This window comes from Drosophila sechellia, chromosome 3R, assembly GCF_004382195.2.
Source record: "Drosophila sechellia strain sech25 chromosome 3R, ASM438219v1, whole genome shotgun sequence".
Classification (NCBI taxonomy): Eukaryota; Metazoa; Arthropoda; class Insecta; order Diptera; family Drosophilidae; genus Drosophila; species Drosophila sechellia.
In genome coordinates, this window is record NC_045952.1 from 8,299,115 (window position 1) to 8,319,745 (window position 20,631).

A 20,631-nucleotide genomic window follows, 5' to 3' on the forward strand; every position below is an offset into this window, starting at 1 on the left:
ATTATTTTTTGTTAACGATAGCAATTACCACTTTGCCCAGATGAAAACACGTTTGATTTGATTTAAAGTGGGGAAAGTTTATTAAATTCTAAGTATGCAGGTAATTGGGAAGAGGAAAAACAGTTCGTGTACAGGAGACACTAAAAGTAATTACTATAAGCACTTCTCGCATTAAATCTCTAAGGTATGTTGCACTGTGTATAAGTGGTGCTTTATGGGGCAGAGAGCCTCTCGAGCATTGTTCGTTCGTCGTTCACCCTAAATCGTGTCATTTAATATTAACTGTCTATCGAAGGAAAGGATAAGCGAACTAGCTTCGTAGTAGCATCGTTTAAATTGGAATTTTTACGAAATCTGGTGCATCTACTCGTACGTATGTGTATATTTTGATATAAATGTATATCTCCGACGACATCCTAACCTACCCAGACGTTTTATCTCGATAAAGGAATTTCCAAGGCTAAAAGGGGAAGAGATTTGCACATGGACTTTGTCTGCGGGAGAGACTTACATAAGACAAACACTTAATCCTAGACATAGTTCGTGATTAGACTTTCTCACAACGGATGTTCTGGCCACGCGCCTCCGTCGGGCCTAAATCTCTGGCAGCGTGCGAAGGCATTTGAGTAGGACCAAATGTACAATTCAGTAAAGTATATATACGTTGTCTGTACTCTAGGGTGTGTATGTATATATAGATATATATTTATATATATATATATGCATATGGATCTATAGTTGACCAAAACTTTTCATAATCCTAAACGAAATGACACCAACAACGACTTCGCCAATCTACTTGAACAGCCAGCGCAGGATCAGGCTGAAGGCCAGCCCGATCAGAGCGTAGATTAACGACTTGATCACCGTCGACTGCGAAACGCCGCCGCCCAACATATGAAGCGAATGCGCACTCATGTTACTAGGCGGGGGCGAGTACTGCATGCGCTCCAGGCGCCGGCTGATCTCGTTCAGCTGTCGGGTATGCTGCTCCAGCACCCGGTTCACCTGGTCCACGGCCAGAGTAAGTCTACAAAAGGGATAATCACAATTAGATATGAAATTATTCTCAAAGGTGTTCGGTTTAACAAACTACTCACTGCTTAATGGCGCTGGAGGAGCTGCGCTTGACCGCTCCCTGCGGCGACTGACTGGAGTCAGAGTTGGTGTCGCGCGGCGCCAGCACCAAGCTCTTATTCTTGGCCTTGGGCACCGCGGAGCCGCCCGACGGTAAGGGCTGCCCAGCTGGCGATTGTCTTTGGGTGCGGGATAATGTCTCGATGGAGCTGCGCAGGGGGTGGATCATCTCGGCCCCATGGACAATGGGCACGGACTTGTGACGCGTCTGGGTCAGGACCTTGAACTGGCACTCGTACTGCCGCACATCGTTGCGCGAGTCCCAGGGCCGCAGATCGGCGTACTTGTACAGCCATTGACCGTAGCTGTCCAGCTCGAAGAGATCGGGCATATGGACAGAGTCGGAGCTGAGCCGCTCCTTGGCATCAGCTCGCTGGCGCTCCTCGAGTACGGTCTTCTCCTCTGTGGCGGCAACCTGATCCTCATTGGCAATCGCTTCGGAGACTCGCTGCCACAGGCGCTGCGATTCGTTGGGCTCTTGTAGGTCCAGCGGCACCATGTAGCGGGTGAGACGCTTGGAACGTGTCTCAGCATCCACCTTGAACAATACCGTTTCCTCTCCCGTCTTGGAGTCCTTTACGCGACACTCCTTGTCCCAGTGACCATTGATGGTGGCCAGCGTTTCCTTGCCCAGCTTGATCTTGCCGACTACCACATTGGTGGCGTCCGCTCCTCCGAGGAACGGCTTCAGCTTGAATTCCAGCTCCGTTCTGTAACCGGTGTTCTCACACTCGATGTTGATCTTGCCACCCAGCTCCATGGAGAGCGTGCCCATCAGGATGCCCTTGCAGTGGGCGTACGGCGTTGTGGCCGTGTAACACTCACCGCGCGGCAGCAACGTCATTGTGGCAGCGCCCTCAAGCACCGCCGAAGTGCTGTTGCCGTAGAACTTCGATTTCGCCAGGATGGAGCAGGTGATGCTGAAGCCGTCCTCGCGGTTCGTTACGTAGAATGCCGACACGGGCGGATGGTGCGACACCTGCTCTGCAATGTAAAAGGTTCGGCTGCCACTGGGATGCTGCCAATAGCAACGGAACCTCTCGCCCAGAATCGGATTGTAGGGCTTCTTTAGGCCCTTGGGTTTCTTGTAAAAGCTGGACAGGTACCATTGCACTACAAGCTTCATGCGTGTGAACGCGTCATCCTCCTGAACGGCCCTGGGATCGAAAAAAGATTACTAGTTGATATATCGTTGATGTTATGGGTACGCTAGGAAAACGCACTTTGAGAGCAAGTCCGCATGGTAATACGAGTCGGATAACTTGTCCAGGAATGAGCGGGGCTCCAGGATAAATGTGGGTAGTACTACCTTGCTCAAATCCATTCCCGGTCGCACCTGCTTGACAATGCACCAAATTAGGCTCTTGTTCTCCTCTGCCAACTCCTCTACCTGCTCCCCTTGCTAGAAATAAATATTAGATGTTGGTTAGGTCAAATATTCGCTTTAAAGAACTTGTTAGCTCACCTCGCCAAACTCCTCCTCAGTGAAGGGCACATACGAGGTCTCCACACACTGCTGATCAACATCAACGACATCCTCCTGCGCCGGCTCTGCCGGATCCGATTCGGATTCCGACTCCAGACCAGACATGACGGCATTGGGTGCTTCATTCTGGCTGTCAGCGTCCAAATCTGAAAAGTCATTCGAACAGGTTATTGTAAGGGCAGATAAAAATAAATCACAGACATTTCTCTAGCAGCCTGAATCTGGCGAAAATCAGGGTAGAATTTCCCGCCCGACGCACGGGCACAAAAGCAGAATACTGTAAAGGGTATTTAGCGCTAGGATAAACCATATGTATGGATCAAATCGAAGATAAAACTTGGGATACTGGGTCCCAATGCAAGGCGGTGAATATACAAAATAATTTTGAATATACAAAATAATCTCTGATGGTAACTAGCTAACTTGGGGGGAGAACAAGTTGGAAGTCTTGAAATTAAACATTTTTTTGTTATAACAAACAGAAACTATTCAAAGGCTTTGAATATCATAATAAAATTCAAGATTTATAGTAACTGCTTCTTGTTCATGACTCACTAGATTTACACTTTACAAAGATATGTAAATTTACAATAAACAAGTTAAAATGTATGTCAGTCAAGAACTATTTAACAATCAAAATACAAAATCTTCTAATATGCTTCCCCACAAATAATGAACATCTAAGTAAAACAACAGCAAAGAGGGGGCGTTTTCACCCTTCACGTTCAGACGAAAGCGCGGCATCATTAGACAATCGGGCGGAGCGCTCACAGGACGCAGGCCCGTCTGGCTGTGGTTATAACCCTCGTCCTCATCCTCGCTAGAGCTGCTGTTGCACATAGTAGCTCCCAGGGACATGGACTTGCTCATGGGGCTCAAGTGGCGCCGCTTGCGCTGAAGCAGGGTCAATCCGACGCCCAGGCCCTGCTCTGCACTGGAGGCATCGCTGTACGAGGTCTTTCGCTGCTCCGATTGATGGCCGAAACGTGGCAGTCGCTTGGTGCGCTCCCAGTTGCTAACGGCACTGCTGTAGAGCTGCTGCAGCAGTGGAGTGGGTGTCCGCGGTGCGGACAGGCTGGTGTCGGAGCGCGAGGTGTCCACCTCGGCCGATGGCAGTGCCAGGAACTGCGCCCACTTACCGTGATCGTTGAAGTGCTTCTCGTAGTCCGCCTCCGACCACTGCGTCTCGTGGGAAACAGGCAGCGGTTCGCCCATATAGCTGGACGTTGGAGCAGTGCCCGTACTGCTATTCGAACGCAACAGGAGGGCCGAACATCTCAGGGACAGCTCCAGGGCATCCATCCAGCACTTGCCGGCCGCCTGACTGGGAGCTCGAAAAATCAGGTAAGCTGTTGGCAACGGCTGGACCACAGCACCTTAACGAAAGATAGTTAATTAGTAACTGCCTCATAAGAAGTTTATAAACATATATTCTAAGTAAATAGATACTTCCATAATATCACAATGCAGTACAACAGTTACTTTAATAAATGAAAGCTAGTAAACATAGCGAAGTATAAACGAATCTTTAAACATCTTTTTACCGATGGTTTCCTTGTCAGGACCGCGCGGCGCCCAAATGGACTGTTCCAGGGGATGGAAGAGCTTGAAGCAGAAGCCATCCTTTTTGCTCGGGCGCTCGATCACCTGGCAGGAGGTGAGCATCACCGTGCCCACCCAGTGGCTGCTCTTGGTCTTTTGGCTCTTGTAAATCAGCAGTAGGCCAGGCTTCAAAACGCACCACAGTTTCGTCCAGGACTTAAGTGTGCCACGAACCTAAAAAGGGATTGACATAACTAAAATGCTAATGGGCTAATATCATTTAGACTCACCTTTAGCCAATCTGCCAGCACTATAACCGCAGGATCCTGCAGGGAATTCATCAGCTCACTGGCCACTCGTTTCTTCTCCCGCCGGTAGTTCTTCCTCTGCGCCTTGTAGGATTCTTTCCTGTTGAGTTTAGCGGCATCAGCAGCTGACTGTGGATGGTAACATGTATTAGATTGAAATTAAATATTTATAATAATACTAGCTTTGAAACCTTTGTCTCCCTGCAGCAGTGAAATATATTAATATACTTCAAATGCATTGCCCTATTTCGTAATATTGCTCGCTTTTCGGTAATATTTTTTGCATGCGCTTACGTCAAAAGTTCGGCTACAATTGCCCATTAAGCTTTAAATGTTCTAGGGTGAAATCCGAAACGCATTGTTAATCTAATTAGCATTTATAATTTGCTTAGCTACCGAATAAAAGTAAAAAATGTGTCACCTTTATGTTAGAATGTGACACGTGGCATGTTCGGGAACCCAGGCGGCATACGAGTATTTCTTACTATTTATCACACCGCCAGCCAATCGATTATAACTAAATTAGACAACAACGAAGCGTAGCAACTCTTATCTATGTGCCCTCCCCATAAATAACCCAGATTTCATACACATACGACACGGTTTAACGGCTCAAAATTAAAGTTATATATGTACATAGATATTACATATTACTTGCCTTATCTGCCACATTGCCATCCCGATTGTCTGAGGCCCAATTGGCGATTCCTGTAATGCGAAAGATCATAGTTGTGTTTTCTGGTTAGGATCCAAGTATCATGGGAGTTGTGTGTGTACGAAGTTTGTGGCAAACATGATGATTTGAATTCGGAATTCCGAGAAGTATCTAAACGATCTAGCAATGAAGGAAGTAGTAGACTTATATTTTATTACTTTTTTGTTTGGGAACTTTTCCATCGCCTATTTACGAATTCGAAAAAAACCAGAGACCAAACAAAAGGCACAACAATGGGGAAAAGCGCGAAAAGTGCGAAGCATAATCAACTGAAAACAGAGAGGAAAAACGCGCACAATATCTCAAGGTGCGATGCTCAAGGGGGCAGCGGTTTATTTATTTTACAAATATGTTTTATTTTATTTAGCAAGATACACATATACACTCGCTACAACCTCATCGGGGAAAGATGCGCTCTGTATCTCTGAGGTCTTGGGGTCTTGGGGTCTTGGGGTCTCGAGAACTCTCTGGCATTGTCAAGTATCTGGCACTTGCACTTTAATCATCACCAAACGACCGCTGCCCTCGCGTCTTTCGCATTCTTATTAATTATTTTTATTGCTCGGCTATAAATAAAGGCCTCCGAAAAGAGCCAGTCTCTTAGTATGCAAAACCAAACACACATATGCGCGTGAAAAACTCGAAGAATTAATTATAATTCCCTTAAATATTGTCACTTGCTTTGTAGGAGATTCATGACCAGGCGACGCCGCTCCAAACTGTATTTCCAAAGTGCGTTTCTATTTATTTTTGCATATTTTGTTTTGTTTCGCTCATTCACGTTTCACAGGTCGGCACTACATGGCGTATGCGTGATGCGAGAACCGATTCAGAGACGCCGTCCACTCTGCTCTGCTTTATTTTATTTTTTATTTATATTTTGTCTATGCCTTCTTTTATTTTTGTTCAATTTTCTGCCTGCCGCTCGTCCGCTGGCCGCTCGCCGACTGATTGAGATATATTGAGTCTGCCGCTCGCAAGGCGCGCACACAAAAGCACCAACACAACAAAAGCCCCAGGGGCAAATGACAAAAGTACCAGGGCAGCGCAGCGGCAGAGGCCCACCAGCCCACCACTTCGGCAATTATCTGGCTTTCGTCATATATTTTTGACAAAAACCGAAAGATATAGCGATGTTTGCCAAGACAAAATATCTGAAATGAGAGGATCATCGCCGTCGCCAGTTCGCAACACTCACGCGTAGATATATAGATACTTTGTGTGCTTTTTCTGCTCAGATAACGATATCAACGCCGACTGCGCTCTCTTTCAAGCACATATACATATATCCACACGAGAGAGCGGGATATATACGGGACTATTAGCAACTCTAACTACTATATGATCTCACCATCAAGATGTTTGAGAGTGCTAGACCCCCTATAAGGCGGATTATTTGTGCTTCCGCGCGATAAGATCATTTTAACCTATCCCAATGCGGAGCTTTCACAATTGAATGGAAAGGAGGATAGCTTCCAATATTATCGCATTTAATTTAGCAATAGTAGAGTAACTAAAGAAATAATGTATGTTGCTTGTGTTTCTTTTAAATCAAGATATATATTTACAAAAACCCAAAACCTAGAGCCAAATCTAGCCAACTCCAGCGCACAAAAAATTCCAGAAAGTTATAAAAACATTTACGGGACCAGTAAAGATAATAATTCCAAAGACTTACTACTTATTTTCTGGCCTTACTGTTTGACAACGTTCTATTGACAATGAATAAATGTGGCCAAAGCCCAAAGAAACACCTGCAAAATATATCATAATTATGCCATTCTGATAATGCTTTTTTGGGCCCACCATAGGTAGCAATCCCTTGACACCTGTTGAATATTTTGAGGGCCTTGAAGTGAAAAGGATCCCCAAAAAAGGCCAGGTGTGCAGAGTTGATATCTAAATACTCACTATTACTCATCACTGAAATCAGAACATGTCTGTGGATCTTATCAGCCATAGATAAGGTGAAAACGTTTGCCGGGAGTGAAATGACTTGTCATATCTCGAGTCCAATAGATCAGGCACCGCGCGGATGACTCAATCGATTTTTCTAAAAACCCCTTCATGGCTCTCAATCCTTGACCATTATTTTCTTATGATTAAAACCGGTTACGGTTTTTCCATGTACGCGGCCCATTTAGTTCTTATCACAGAGCAAAACTTTCGGGTTGTAAAGCTGTTATGAATGTTTTAACTTTGGGTTGATAAGATATGATTGCCATGAAAGCATTTATCCATCCACATGGGGCAAAAGTTGAGTGGCGGGGCACTTTAAGCACTATTAATCATACTCTCGCACCGACCAATCGCAAAATTGTTTGATAATAATGCGCCAAAAACAATGGCACAAAAAAGCGCAACAAAAGCTCTAAACAAAAATAAAAGCCAAAATGCGTCACACGAAAATGGAAACGCATGGCTGGGTTGGCAAAGGGGTTCTCTTGGGTGGGGAACTCGTGGCGAATCCGCCGCCATATGGAAATGCATAGAAGTTCGCCGTTGGCCAGGTTCTATTTACTTGGTATGCGGGATCAGGTGATAACCATGAGCATTACGAACGTGCTAGTTGTGGAACTAAAACATGGAAGGAACTTAAATTTCAAAACCCCTCGATCGATAAATGGGTCTTGGGATCGTGCCGATCGAATAGGTTAATATACTTTTTATTTCCGATAATGGATGCTTTAATGCGGCGGATGTTGTATAACCCAATAATTGATCAAATGTGATGATTAATAATTTGAATTTTGTGTGGGAAGCAGTTGGTGAATATAATTACTAACATGCGAATAGAATTTTTAATAGGCAAAGCTAAATACGAAACGAAAAATCAGATGATTTCAGTCTTAATGGCAAAGATCAAAACCCAACGATAAGTTTGGCGATAATCAATCGATGCATGATAGTTGAAACGATAATTAAATTATGAAAGAAACTAAAAGCTAATGAATGACGAATCAAAATGATATTGGTCTACTTTTTTAAATGTAGTGCTGGATTTTTTAATTTAATTTTTTCTTTTGGAACTTCACCTGGCGATGATGGCGCCGGACTGTTGCTCAAACTGTCCGTGGACGGAAGTTTGGTCATGAGCACTTTTAGCGAAGGTCGCCGTTTGAATTTGAAATCGAATACTGAGGAGCAGTTAGCAGCACACACATACATACGGGGAGAAAGAGAAAGCGAGCAATTTGTATATTGATATATAGATATATATTATAGATTAGGGGCTTATAGATCTTAGGTCACTGGAACAGACAGCTTTACGTTTACGCACGACACATAGACAACGACAAATTGTACAACTGAAGACGGAAAACTTTGGCACACGAAACACACAGCATGACATCAGGACAACAAACTTAAACACACAAATCCATTGAAGAGTCATCAGAGTGTGATGTAAATATACATATCTATGTAGTATCTAAACGAAAAGTAACTATTATAATGCTTAAAGTGCATGGTTATTTCTGTATAAATTCTGGACAGTACAAGTTATTTGGGAGATCTGTTAGCCAGATATGTGTGTGGTTTAATTCAAAGTTATCAAAACACTTAATACTGACTTCGATTGCCTCTAGTTGAGTTTAACACAGTTTAGAGCACTCAATCCTTGACAGGACTAAGCCCAAGCCCCCTTGATCCAATCGGGGGCGTGAGGCAGACTAGAGCCAACGCCATCGAGCCCATCCATTACCATTACGGCCTTAATTATGGCCCCTCATCAATTGTCTGCTATCGGACATGAGCTCGGCACGCAGCTGGAGCTGAAGCGCCAAGGAGGCGCCAGCCCGGCTGGCGGTAATTAAGACTGCGATGGCTATGCAGATCCGGATGGGATAGAATGGCGATAGGATGGCTAGAGACAATACAGTGCCCTGATTGATTTAAAATAAAGCGCCAACGCCTTGCCAGCAATCAATTTACGCAATTAGAACACGCCTTCGTTGTTGCCAATAGTTCAGGGTTCAACGCCAAAGTCGTTTTGTACATATTAACCCTGCACGCTGAGAAACAATGTGAATATCACTTATGATTTAAGGCATATTCTACGTTTAAGTAGGAAATAAATTACAAATAGTTTATGAAGCCATTTACATAATAAATAAACAAAAAATTGAATGCAAACTAAATAAAACTAAATTTTTAATCAAATAATTAAATAGATTTTTTTTGGAGTGAGACTGTTCCCAAGGATTCCAGCTGATGCAACACACAGAAAGTGCAATTTTGAGTTGGCCGCTGGGCTTGGCCCGAAATGACGTCATTTTTGGCCGCTGAAATGGCGCCGCTCTAAATGACCCCCAACCTCGTTGACCCCGCCACAAAATATATTTCGTTGCTTCTTTTTTACGTAATCCAATTACAATTTAGTTGGCTTTTAGTGTGAGCGTGTGTGTTTGGTCGGTCGGTCACTATATTTTATGGTCAACACACATGTATAGGGACTTCAACTTAAACTAGAAACTTCACTTAAGAAGTGCTAAAGTTCAATAGGGGGTTTGCCAATGGAAACACTCAACCATCTATCCATTGCGTCTGTCTAATGTTTTATTTATCGGACGGTAATTTGCCCAAAAGCATGCTATAAAATATTCATTGCAACACAGACACACCTTTACACTTACAGGAAGGAACGCACACAATCACGTGACTCGTTCAATATGCAAATGCGGATGTAAATAGCATTATCCGACTTAATCCCTACGTACACGGCAAAAAATATTACTACACATTTATACTTTACATTTTTGTTAAATTTTATCCAACATTAAAGAGCAAAGTTACAATATGCACTTGCGAAAATATGCCTCTCTAATTGTTTTTTCTAATAAAAAATATATAAAAGTGCTTAAATTTCGATAGTTGTTATTTTCTGTGTAAGCTGCATCTCTGCTCTGCGTTCCGTATCTCACTTTTGACCTTTTGGAGAGGGCCGCAATTTTCAGCGAAAACAAAAATAGAACGCGGGTGAAAAAGGGGTGGTGCAATCCCCCAACTGACCCTGCATTCTTCATTTTCGTCCTTCACGAAGGCCCACTTTTTAAGCTACGAAAATGTAGCCAAAAAAATGGGTTCTTCTAAAAAGAATTTCATCCTCGTTTCGAACTTTTAGTACCTACAAACTTAAAAAGTTTGTTAGGTATACCATAAAATATGTTAATCAGTATTTGTAATTAATACTGTTCTACTTTCTTAAAGACATAGTTGCATAATTTTAGGCTAATATTATAATTAAACCATTGTTTAATATAGCAATAGCAACTCTATGCAAAATTGGCAACTGGCATAATTGCTTGTTCCACATTTCACAATGTATTCAATTCGCTTAAGCCTCGACAAAATGCAGTCATGCATCGATTTTTCCTCTATTTATTTTGTACGCAATTTCCCATTTTTGCACCTCTGGGGCACAGATACCAAAAGCCAGACATTGGAAAGGGGTGGTTTGTGCGGGGTGGCGCGTATGTTTACACGTTTGACAGGTGTATGCTATTCCGAACATTTATGACATGCAGTTTTCCGCATAGATTTCCATGCGGGTACTGTTTGTTCGCACCGACTGTTCTAATCGCCCGGGGCCGCAAAAATAAACAGCAAAAGACGAGGCGACTACAATGGTAATTATAAAGCCGCATTCGGATGAAAAGTGAATAGGAGTGTGAGTGCTTGTGTCAGCTAATTGCGAATATTCACGGTACGGGGTGCAGTAGAGTGGACCTTGAAGAAGTCTTAATCTTTGGTGCTCAATAAAAATTATTTTTAAACTACGGAGTTTTCTTATCGTTAAGTTTGTACAAGAACAATTTTCGCAAGTCATAAACTATAAAATCCTTCACCTAGGCACGCTTTGAACCACAAAGGTCCACCCTAATTTAATATGCGAGAAGATAGTATTTAGTTATAGATATATTTTCAATAATACTTGATAATTTCGCAAACAATTAACTTCAAAACATTAACCTTGAACTTGCTCACTTCTACCCTATTCAGGTCCACCCTAATTAATAGCTAGTCATATTTTGTATGGAGATAGTGTTTAGTTATGGATATATGTATATCTGGGCAATAAAGAAATACAGCATGCGAATAAAAAAATTAATGACAGTTGCACGCCATAAAGCAAACCATATAAAACAGCAACAAACAACAATGACATCCAAGCAAATGGTGCGTGTGCAAAATCCCGTAGACCGACATTGGTTACCAGGTAACCCCCATCGGCCACTCTAAGCCCCAACTATCAGTTTTCTCTCTAATCAATAAAGCACATCAAATATGAAATCAAAAACTAGTGCAAATGTTAACCAGTGTCAAGCTTTTAATGATAATAAGTAAATCAATAAAGTAGTTATAATTAAACTCTGCTTTTATTGTATATTTATATCAATTAAAAGTTGCCTATAGAATGAATATAATATATCACAATCCTTGCAACTAATAATAGTCTTGATTCTACAACTGGAAAATGACCTCATCTCAATCAATTGAAAAATCATAAAAAACTGTATATAGACTAGCAGATGAACGTCACATATGGACTTGTTTTGGTTTATATAAACATATATACAAGCAAGAGAAACGGCGCTAAAAATGTTTTAATTAGATCATAATATTGCGATAAATTAAAAAAATTTATGCCATCTGTATGGGAAGTTAATAAAATTACTTGGAAAGTAAGCGAAAGAATCTCGACATTTAAAAAAGCTGATGTAATTTGCACTTGACACATAAAAAACACGTAGATAATAATATTAGTTTGAAAAACGCCAGAGCAATTTGGCCAATGAAATGCTTTCTTATCCGATTATTTCGCTTTAGAGGAATGGCTGTCACTTTCCCTTTCAATAAAAGAGGAATGCCTATTAACTCAATTACTCGTATAATCCGCACAAAGAACTTAATTACCCTGTCAATTAAAACCCACTTCCGCCAGATGAGCACACACCAAGCGGATAAATATGCATTAAAAAATCAGCTGTAAGCATATGAAATAACACGGCAATCCGTGGCCTTTGCACAGGTGCAAATGGCTAGCGCCAGTTAACCAAACTGACAGTCACCGCAATAAACGCCCCGAAATATCCGGGGAAACCAGTAGCCTAGCAACCCAACGAGTTTTAGACAGAAGAGCCACTCACTCAGACAACTGGTATGCAAGTCAATTAACACCAAACAGCGACCAAATCTCACATGGATGACTGAATGGGCCCGCAGAGCGGAAGCGCGCTAAATGACGAACAAAAGCCGAGTGTTAAGCGATAACGTGGCCCCCGGGATGGATGGCTTGGAGCTACGAATGGATGAGGGATCGGGATTGGGGTACGGGCACGGATTACGGATTAGCCGGCAAGCGGCTGATGAATGAGCTGGAATTTTGAAATGTGAGCAGCAGCGAAATCAAAACAAGCAAAACACACACAGCATACGGAAACAAAATTCTAAGCTTCAATCGGAATCTATGGCTTGTACAAGTGCGGTCAAAACAATAGCTCCTAGTTGTGTGACATTTTTATTTTTCATTATTAAGTTTCATTTTAAGGGGTTATCTATCTGTACTTGGGTTAATGACTTTATGGATGGTTTGTATCATAAGTGATTGATGATTGAGTCGATAAAAGTTTAGATAAGAGAGAAGGTCGTAAAGTCTGTACTCGAGTGTATTAACTCGACGCGGCTGCAATTTAAACATATATTTTTTAAATATTTTGTGATCCAGGAAATAAGATTGTAAAATTCTTTAATAAAGGGCATATATTTTTTTCTGCCTTAAAAATACAGGCTATGTATTGTATCTCACTATCTCACTTGCAAATCGAATAATTTTGCAAAGAATTGAGCACTTTAGATTAAGATTATCTATAACTAGGTCTGAAATTTTCTTGGGGGAATTACGTTTGATTAGTGAGCGAAATAAACTTCTTTTGTGCTATTTCTTTGACCGCAATTGTGTGAGTGTGTGTTTTCATGTGCGAATCATCGTTTCGTTTGCATTAGATTCGATTGCGATTGATCAATTCGAAAAGTGTGTATAAGTGACATTGAAAGAGAGAGATAGACAGGGAAAGGGGGAGGGAGAGAAGAACACGACAACGACAGAGAGAGGGGCGGGTAAAAGGGGGTTCCACTCACCTGTCGACTGACGCAGTCCGGCGCTATTCGGCGGCGTGATGCTGATTCCGCTGACGCTGCTGGCGGCGCCCACACTCACGCCCAGCGATTGGTTCGATGCGCCCATGGACGACAGGCCAGAGGGGGTCACGGCCCCCGGTCCGCCACCCGCGGAAGGCAGGGGCGCCTGCAACTGCAGCAGGTGACCGCCGGTGGGCACGCTACTGGACTGCGGTTGTTGTTGCGGCGTCCCGGGCATCGAGTGCGAGTGCGGTGTGGCGGGATGTGCCAGGGTATCCCCTCCCCCCGCCGCACCGTGCTGTTTGGCACTGTTTATGCGTATGGGGGTGCTGCTGGCCCCCGCGGGCGCAGAGGCAGCAGGTGCGGTGGCAGCAGAGGGGGTGGCCGAAGGTGCATTATTGACGGGCGTGCTGGGCGTTGCGGGCTGCTGCATGATCACTCCGTTATTGCACTTAATTAGGTTTGGTTATTCTTAGCTTAATTGATTCCTTTATATGTTTGTCAGCCCCCTTTTTTTTTTGGTTGCTATCAATCAGCAGGCATTGCTCCAATTGTCGTTCTCACAAACACGGGCGCACACGCTTACCACACACACACTTACACTGGCACACAAAAACACACACACGTACACAGGGCCGGACGCAGGGCCAATTATTGATTTTGTTTTAGCCGCTCGACCGTTTTAACCCACTCTTAGGTTCTTAATTTGTTTTGCACTAGAATTTTGGTTTCTTACAGTTGATTTTGCCTGGAATTATTAAATTATCAATGTATTTCAATGTTTCAGTAGTCAAGTCTCCGTTTAGAACTGTTTTCAGCAGCTCAGCTGGTCAGTTGTCCAATTGGAAAGACGGCCACGTAACACGCTCTTGGAATCTGCTTGTTTTTTCGATATTCTTGGTTCCAATTAAAAAACAAAACCAACAAAAAACGCGATTCTGCTTAGACTTGTACTTATACTGTTACCAACGCTAATACAATTCTAACACGCACGCACACAAACACAATCGCACACTCGTTTTGTCACACACTTTTTCGATTTTCGTTTTTCTTTACGCGGCTCTCGCTCTCTCTGTCTCTATCGCGGTCCGGCTGCGCTGGCGATTCGCGTTCAACTGAAACTGAAGCTGCAATCGTAGTCGCCCGTATTCCAAAAAGCTAAACTTGTTTCTTTTCGCTTTCGTATGAGCTCATCCAGCACTGCCGACGTCACCACCCCCCGCGTTACATTTATTATTTTCATGACGCGACCAAGAAGACGCTGGAAGTGTGCAAGAGCGAAACAAGCTTTTCGTGTTTTTCTATTCCTTTTGTTCCGTTTGTTTTTTGGGGAGGATTACAGCAAGTTGGAGTTGCCACCTAGTACAATAAAATGCCGGGACAATCAGCTGGTAGCACCGAAGGTGTATCGATAAGTCGATAGCTCATGTTTTAAAAACATCTGTACATCTGTTTAGCATGTTTTCCTTCTGAGTCTGGAGTTCGAGTCCCAGTCCTTGCACCACAACGAAGGTGTCGTCGGTGCGTGGTGGCGGGGACAGGTAGCTGCTGTCGGCGGGACGCAACAAGATATAAGACGTCAGTGGCAGTGGATTTCGAGGATTTCAAAATTCTGCCCGCCAATTTCTTCACCATTATCCCAATATGTCTGCGCGACTGTTGGTCTGACTCGTCAAACTCGCCGGCCTTTATATAGTCGACCAAGAGGCGTAAATTTGTAACAATTAAAATTTAGTTCATGTTGTGAACGTAAATTATAAACGGTAACGGCATAAATTTTGAAGAGACAAAACGTATTGTTCTTATCGATTGTTTTTGTAATCTATTATCGGTATATAGGCGCTGATTTCAAAATGGAGTTCAAACCATGTCTGCGTCCAGTCGGACACAATTTCTCATTTTTTTTTTTTTGTGGAAGTGAGTCCATTTTTACGATAAAAGAGAGAATTTCCTCCTCTCCTTTTTAGGAATAGAAAAGGTAACTGACACTGTTAACTTGAAGTTTAACATTAACATAACAGTGCCCGCTCTTTGCAGTGGACGAGCTTTCGTTAGGGTGAACCAATTTTGGAGAACTAAATGTACTTTCATTGAAATTTTAATTTCCTTGACTAGTAATGGAAAATAATATTATTTTGTTCCTTCATACATAATAATAATTATATTATTTTAGGCTTATTCTGTTTGTGCAATAGGTTGCTGAATCATCGGAAGCTGGATAAAATATAGCAAGTTAAGAAATAAAACCCGCCGAATGTTTTTCGAATTTTGCACTCCAGTTGCTTTGAATCAAATATTTAATTTTACATTTACATTTAAGTTTACTTAGTTTATTCTGTTTTCGCACATTTCTGGAGGACTCGACTACCAAAAGTCCCGTTCTCTCCTAGATCTTCTATGTTACTAAGATGGTTCCATAGATTTTTAATGGGATCTATTTTAGAGACAGCATTGACAACTTCCGGTCAATATAATCACCTTTGCTTGGACATCTTCTTTTAGCTTTGTATATAAAATTTAGAATTGAACCCATGGTATTGATTTATGCGATTGAGTGAAAGGAGCAATAGCTTAACATTGTGAATCTAGAAGATGTCATCGGAAATATGGGTCGTTCGTTTTTGATTTATTCAAGAAATATTTGAACATAAAATATTGTCGAAACTACTTAATTAATTTCAATGAATTAACAACTTAATGTCGGAAGCAATAAATGGGTTCTTCGCGTAGGACCATAAATTAATGGTTGTCATGTTGAAACTATTTTCAAAACTGCGATATTGCTATCATGGAAGGTTTATAAGAGTAGGCCAAAGCAGATGTATTTGCTATCAACAAAAATTACGGAATTTATTAAAAAAAAGAAATCGCCGACCGATAAGCCGGTAACCCAAAACAAACAATCAATGAGCAATACTTGAGATCGCTTAATCCAATAAACGAACTTCAGATTGCACGAGTGTGATTAGGAATTCAACAGTATCTATTCGGGCCACTTACGATCTACATACCTTTTAGGTTGACCGACGTTTTTATGAATATTTCATTATGCCACTCGAAGATGGTTATCCTACCGGGCCTATCTGGAGTGTTGATTCTGCGGATTTCGAGTGGTTGGAGGAACTGCAACAGTTATTATTTATACTGAGTGTTATCACACGTTCTTATCGCCATGAGAGCTACTGTAAAACTCTCGATCCCGATGGGTTTGATAAGTCGGACAGGAGCACATATAAAACATGGTGCCTCCGTGCGGGTGGCATTGTGAAAGTGAAAGCCAAATATACACCATGAAGTATCTGCTCAGCATGACCTTGCTGCTGGCCATCGGGCTGCAGCAGATCGACGCCCACGGCATGATGCTGTCCCCGCCCAGCCGATCCTCCCGTTGGCGCTACGATGGATCCGCCCCCCAGAACTGGAACGACAACGAGCTCTTCTGCGGCGGTTTGTACGTAAGTGTCGGATCAATTGGATATGAAACCGCAAGGATCTACTATAGTTGAAGATTAGAGTGGCACTTGGACCTGCATAGGATTCTCAATGGTGGTGTTTCAATGGACTAAAGCAAAGGTCAAAACTGTTAGCCAAGGCTTTGAGTTAGAATCTTAAATTTATTATTCTTTAACGATTCACTACCAAATTATTCGGAGTGCCTCCTTAAAAACATTGACATCCTCAATGAAAATCAAATATGGAATACCAACACTAAATAATAAGAAGCTTATTCCAGTGTTGGTTAGGCATGTTCTAGTGACTTCAATATGTATTCCATGATTTAATCTGATTTCATCGCTACGAATATATGTTGTATTCTATATAAACAAATATGTTTTCGTAAAACCGCAGACGCAGTCCAACAATGGAGGTCGCTGTGGATTGTGCGGCGACAACTTCCTGGATGCCCAGCCCCGTGCCAATGAGATCGGAGGAAGCATCGGTGGAGCCGGTTTGGTGACCAGGAGCTACGTGGCTGGCAATACCATCACAGTGGGCGTGAAGATCACCACCAACCACTTGGGCCACTTCGAGTTCCACCTGTGCAACCTGGACGCCTACGGTGTCGAGTCGGAGGAGTGCTTCGAGCAGAACCGCCTGCGATTCCTCGATGGAAACGATAGAAAGGATATCGGCACCCAGATGGGAGAATTCGAAGTGACAGCCGTCCTGCCGGAGGGTCTCACCTGCTCTCACTGCGTCCTCCGCTGGACCTATGTGGGCGGTAAGTGGTGGCCAGAACGTAAATGGAACTTAAAGTTAAAATTACTTGAACTTCTTGTGCATTTCAGCCAACAACTGGGGAATCTGCGATAATTCCGGTAACGGAGCCTTGGGTTGTGGCCCACAGGAAACCTTCAAGAACTGCGCCGATGTGAGCATCTACTGGGGTCGCAACCTGGTCAAGGAATTGGTCGGTGGCGGAGAGCCAGTAGCTCCCGTCGAAGTCGCCTGAAAATCCAGACTGAAATTATACGAACTGCCATTTATGTCTGAAAATGCTAAATGCCAAATAGTCAGCCAAAGTTTTTTAAATAAATGAGTGAACATTTACACATTACTTTATTGGGTCCTTGGAGCTGCTTCCTATTTATAGAAATTTGTTTTTTTACTTTTTAATTTTGAGAACTTATCCCATTTAGATACATTAACAAAACAGATGTTATAGGCTATGGTATCATAACCAATATTTTTTAAGTCCAAAACTATGCAACATATTTTATAAATCTGAAATTGGTAATGTTCTACGGCCTTCAGGTATACAGTATTTCTGCTGGGTTTTGACCTAAAAAGCCAGCAAAGAAAATAATAGAAATTTTTAAATAATAACAATAATACTTCTAATATCTATTAGTCCAAAGTAACAAAGCAAAATAGTAGAATATTTTAAGTAGATTTGAAAATTGGCCGCATTACTAACAGTGTTCTAACCAGAAACTGAAACATAATTTATTACTTAAAGAAAATGTGTGTAAAATTTATAAAGTAGAAAATTACGTTAATTATAGTTCGATTGTTTTTATTGCAAATTTCAATATTTTGTTGGCTTTCACCTTGTTTATTAATGCTTAATTGATGATCCTGATGTCAATAAAACACAAACATCTAACCGCAAAAGTGTTTTGCGTTATAGTACACTGACCAAATAGATTGTTAAAGTTTCTAGCACTGTTTTAATTTATGAAATATGAAAATAGCTATTCATCTTTTTGTAAAGAATTTCGTTGTTTAAGTCCCCAATTTTCCAAAAAAATTGACCTATTAAGAACAAAAGGCTTAAACCACCCCATGAAAAAGAGAATAGTGGCTTCAAAGTACTCGTATGATTTATCTGGAATCATCGAAACCAAATAATTCCTGTTTTAATAATTAACGAGCAGCTTAATCCATTTCAGAATCATCTTATTTTAGAAAATACTCCTTAACTTGCTTTTGCGAACGTGGTCAATTTTTTTTAAGTGCGCGCACGTGCTTCAAATTTGTTGGTTAAAAATACATTTGCGGTTTTAGGGTATCGTATGGACCGTACTATATGTCTGGCAAAAACATTCTTGCAGTCAAAACTAACTAACCAACATGCGGGCTAACATAGTAAGAAAGATTTTCGGTCGAAAGAAAGTGCCTGCCGAGGAGCCAAAGAAAGTGTATCCTGTAGTCGAGGATTTTCTAATGCTGGCCACCAAGTACTTCTACTCAATAGGTGTGGTTCCCTACGAATCGGATGAGAAACCTAATTTTGTACTTCACCTATACCTGGGATTCCACGTAGCTAATCTGCTATTCGTTTGGTTCACAATGATGGTGTTTGTGGTGAATTCTGTTCGTGACAACGAAGACTTTCTCAAGATTTCCATGGTTGTGGGCTATATTACTTTCGGCAACGTCGGCGTCCTAAAGATTTTAGTTGTTCAATTGCAAAAGAGAAAATTAACCAGCTTAGTGCAAAATTTGAAGTCCCTATTTCCACAGCCAAATAAGGGGACGCACGAGGTCATCATGCAGGTCATCATGCACTTCGATAGATTGGCCAAGGCACTCAGGGAGTTCGATAAATGGTGTTCAAATGGAGCTGAGGAGGATTTAAATGAGCTGAGAACCCTGATCGTCTATCACAATCAAGTTCTGAGGTTAGTTTCTTCGCCGAATGCTCTTATATATCTACCCTAATCCTTTCCAGACTCACGAGCAAGATGAACGACATCTTTGGAGTTCCATTACTATTGAACTTACTCAACTCTTCGATGCTCATTTGCAATGTGGGATTTCAGTTGACCATTGGCATCAGTTTGGAGTATATCGGCCAGCAGGTGTTAAACATACTCGCGGCTCTGATGGAGGTCTACCTCATCTGCTCCTTAAGCCAGATGCTTATTAATGCGGTAAGATAGGCAGGATATCGATTCGAAATAGTCTCACACCACATTTGCAGAGCAAAAATGTTAGCCTTGCCGTCTACAATATGAATTGTCTGGAGTACGATACCAAATTCCGGAAAATGCTCGTCCTAGTAGTTATGCGAGCCCAGAAACCCGTCTCCTTGAATGCCACAGCATTCCTGTCCACAGTCTCAATGGGGACCATGACCACTGTGAGTTTTGTTCAAGATTGTTAGAAATATTTTCAAACTATTCAATTTCCAGTTCATGCAAGTATCGTACAAGTTCTTCTGCGCTATTCGGATGATGTATCAGTAAAAAGATTTTTTAATGGATTTTATTGCACTGTTTTTAAATAATTGCATTTTATATGAAATCTAATAAATACGACTCGACTATTGATCCTGCTCAAGAATATATATATACTTTATATGGTCGAAAACGCTTCCTTCTAACGGATATATAATTATAATGCAAATACTAGATACGATGTATAACATACCCTAGTTTTATAAACAGTCTTTAATCAATCCCCTGTGAGCAGTTGGTACTATTGCACTTAAGAATCGTTGACCTTGGCTAACAAATTTTGCGAAGAGGTAAAAAGTTTCCAAAGCCTTTGAACTCCTATCGAAATGGCATTGGTGGGCCAAATAATAGTAGCCTAATAAAGCAGTCTTCCAAGTTATTATGATTAGGTTACCAAAATTCGGGTATTGCTTAGATGTGTCATATGTGTTTTCGCACTTTCCAGGTCAGATAGAAGGAATTCTCCCAAATTTTAACTACCAATAACCATAAACGAAATTAAGATTATGAGCCGATAAGATGCATTCACGGTTATTGGGCGAAAAATCAAAAACAAACATAAACTAACCGGCAACTGATAAGGTTTGGCAATATGGAACTATATAAGGCCACGACCATTTC

The 20,631-nt window shown here is 41.9% G+C and overlaps 3 protein-coding genes across 10 annotated transcripts; 2 read left to right on the forward strand and 1 right to left on the reverse strand.

The window, feature by feature from the left end:
• Positions 1 to 56: 56 nt before the first annotated feature.
• LOC6619281 (oxysterol-binding protein-related protein 8) lies at positions 57 to 14,545 on the reverse strand. Of its 4 annotated transcripts, XM_032720281.1 has the most exons (10): positions 13,328 to 14,545; positions 8,224 to 8,325; positions 5,132 to 5,181; positions 4,456 to 4,602; positions 4,168 to 4,399; positions 3,763 to 3,999; positions 2,603 to 2,769; positions 2,361 to 2,539; positions 1,101 to 2,294; positions 57 to 1,030 (listed from the first exon to the last, which is right to left on the reverse strand). In XM_032720281.1, the coding sequence occupies exons 1-10, from the start codon at positions 13,758 to 13,760 to the stop codon at positions 796 to 798; spliced, it is 2,976 nt and encodes a 991-aa protein (XP_032576172.1). In that variant the 5' UTR covers positions 13,761 to 14,545; the 3' UTR covers positions 57 to 795. The 4 variants fall into 4 exon arrangements, with proteins under 4 accessions (XP_032576172.1, XP_032576174.1, XP_032576175.1 ...); XM_032720283.1 differs by lacking the exon at positions 8,224 to 8,325 and having other exon boundaries at positions 13,328 to 14,544; XM_032720284.1 differs by lacking the exons at positions 8,224 to 8,325; positions 13,328 to 14,545 and adding an exon at positions 5,870 to 6,138.
• Positions 14,546 to 16,602: 2,057 nt separating this feature from the next.
• Positions 16,603 to 17,885, forward strand: LOC6619283. The gene is made up of 3 exons (XM_002043464.2): positions 16,603 to 16,782; positions 17,177 to 17,549; positions 17,617 to 17,885. The coding sequence occupies exons 1-3, from the start codon at positions 16,618 to 16,620 to the stop codon at positions 17,778 to 17,780; spliced, it is 702 nt and encodes a 233-aa protein (XP_002043500.1). The 5' UTR covers positions 16,603 to 16,617; the 3' UTR covers positions 17,781 to 17,885.
• Positions 17,886 to 18,866: 981 nt separating this feature from the next.
• LOC6619284 (odorant receptor 67a) lies at positions 18,867 to 20,628 on the forward strand. 5 transcript variants are annotated; one of them, XM_032723120.1, is made up of 5 exons: positions 18,867 to 18,916; positions 19,295 to 19,452; positions 19,503 to 19,704; positions 19,769 to 19,913; positions 19,966 to 20,118. In XM_032723120.1, the coding sequence occupies exons 1-5, from the start codon at positions 18,902 to 18,904 to the stop codon at positions 20,058 to 20,060; spliced, it is 615 nt and encodes a 204-aa protein (XP_032579011.1). In that variant the 5' UTR covers positions 18,867 to 18,901; the 3' UTR covers positions 20,061 to 20,118. The 5 variants fall into 5 exon arrangements, with proteins under 5 accessions (XP_032579011.1, XP_032579009.1, XP_002043501.1 ...); XM_032723121.1 differs by lacking the exon at positions 18,867 to 18,916 and adding an exon at positions 18,933 to 19,025; XM_032723118.1 differs by having other exon boundaries at positions 18,893 to 19,452.
• The last annotated feature ends 3 nt before the right edge of the window (positions 20,629 to 20,631 follow it).

What these genes read in the sequence shown, in the direction of transcription:
- LOC6619281 (XM_032720281.1), bottom strand. Translation starts at nt 13,760, where the DNA reads ATGCAGCAGCCCGCAACGCCCAGCACGCCCGTCAATAATGCACCTTCG. An exon ending in TGCTGGCAGATTGGCTAAAG is followed by an intron (nt 4,400 to 4,455) that starts GTGAGTCTAAAT and finishes ATCCCTTTTTAG; the next exon opens with GTTCGTGGCACACTTAAGTC. An exon ending in GAAGCACTTCAACGATCACG is followed by an intron (nt 2,770 to 3,762) that starts GTAAGTGGGCGC and finishes ATGACTTTTCAG; the next exon opens with ATTTGGACGCTGACAGCCAG.
- LOC6619283 (XM_002043464.2), top strand. Translation starts at nt 16,618, where the DNA reads ATGAAGTATCTGCTCAGCATGACCTTGCTGCTGGCCATCGGGCTGCAG. An exon ending in TCTTCTGCGGCGGTTTGTAC is followed by an intron (nt 16,783 to 17,176) that starts GTAAGTGTCGGA and finishes GTAAAACCGCAG; the next exon opens with ACGCAGTCCAACAATGGAGG. An exon ending in CCGCTGGACCTATGTGGGCG is followed by an intron (nt 17,550 to 17,616) that starts GTAAGTGGTGGC and finishes TGTGCATTTCAG; the next exon opens with CCAACAACTGGGGAATCTGC.
- LOC6619284 (XM_032723118.1), top strand. Translation starts at nt 18,902, where the DNA reads ATGCGGGCTAACATAGTAAGAAAGATTTTCGGTCGAAAGAAAGTGCCT. An exon ending in TATCACAATCAAGTTCTGAG is followed by an intron (nt 19,453 to 19,502) that starts GTTAGTTTCTTC and finishes AATCCTTTCCAG; the next exon opens with ACTCACGAGCAAGATGAACG. An exon ending in GCCAGATGCTTATTAATGCG is followed by an intron (nt 19,705 to 19,768) that starts GTAAGATAGGCA and finishes CAAAAATGTTAG; the next exon opens with CCTTGCCGTCTACAATATGA.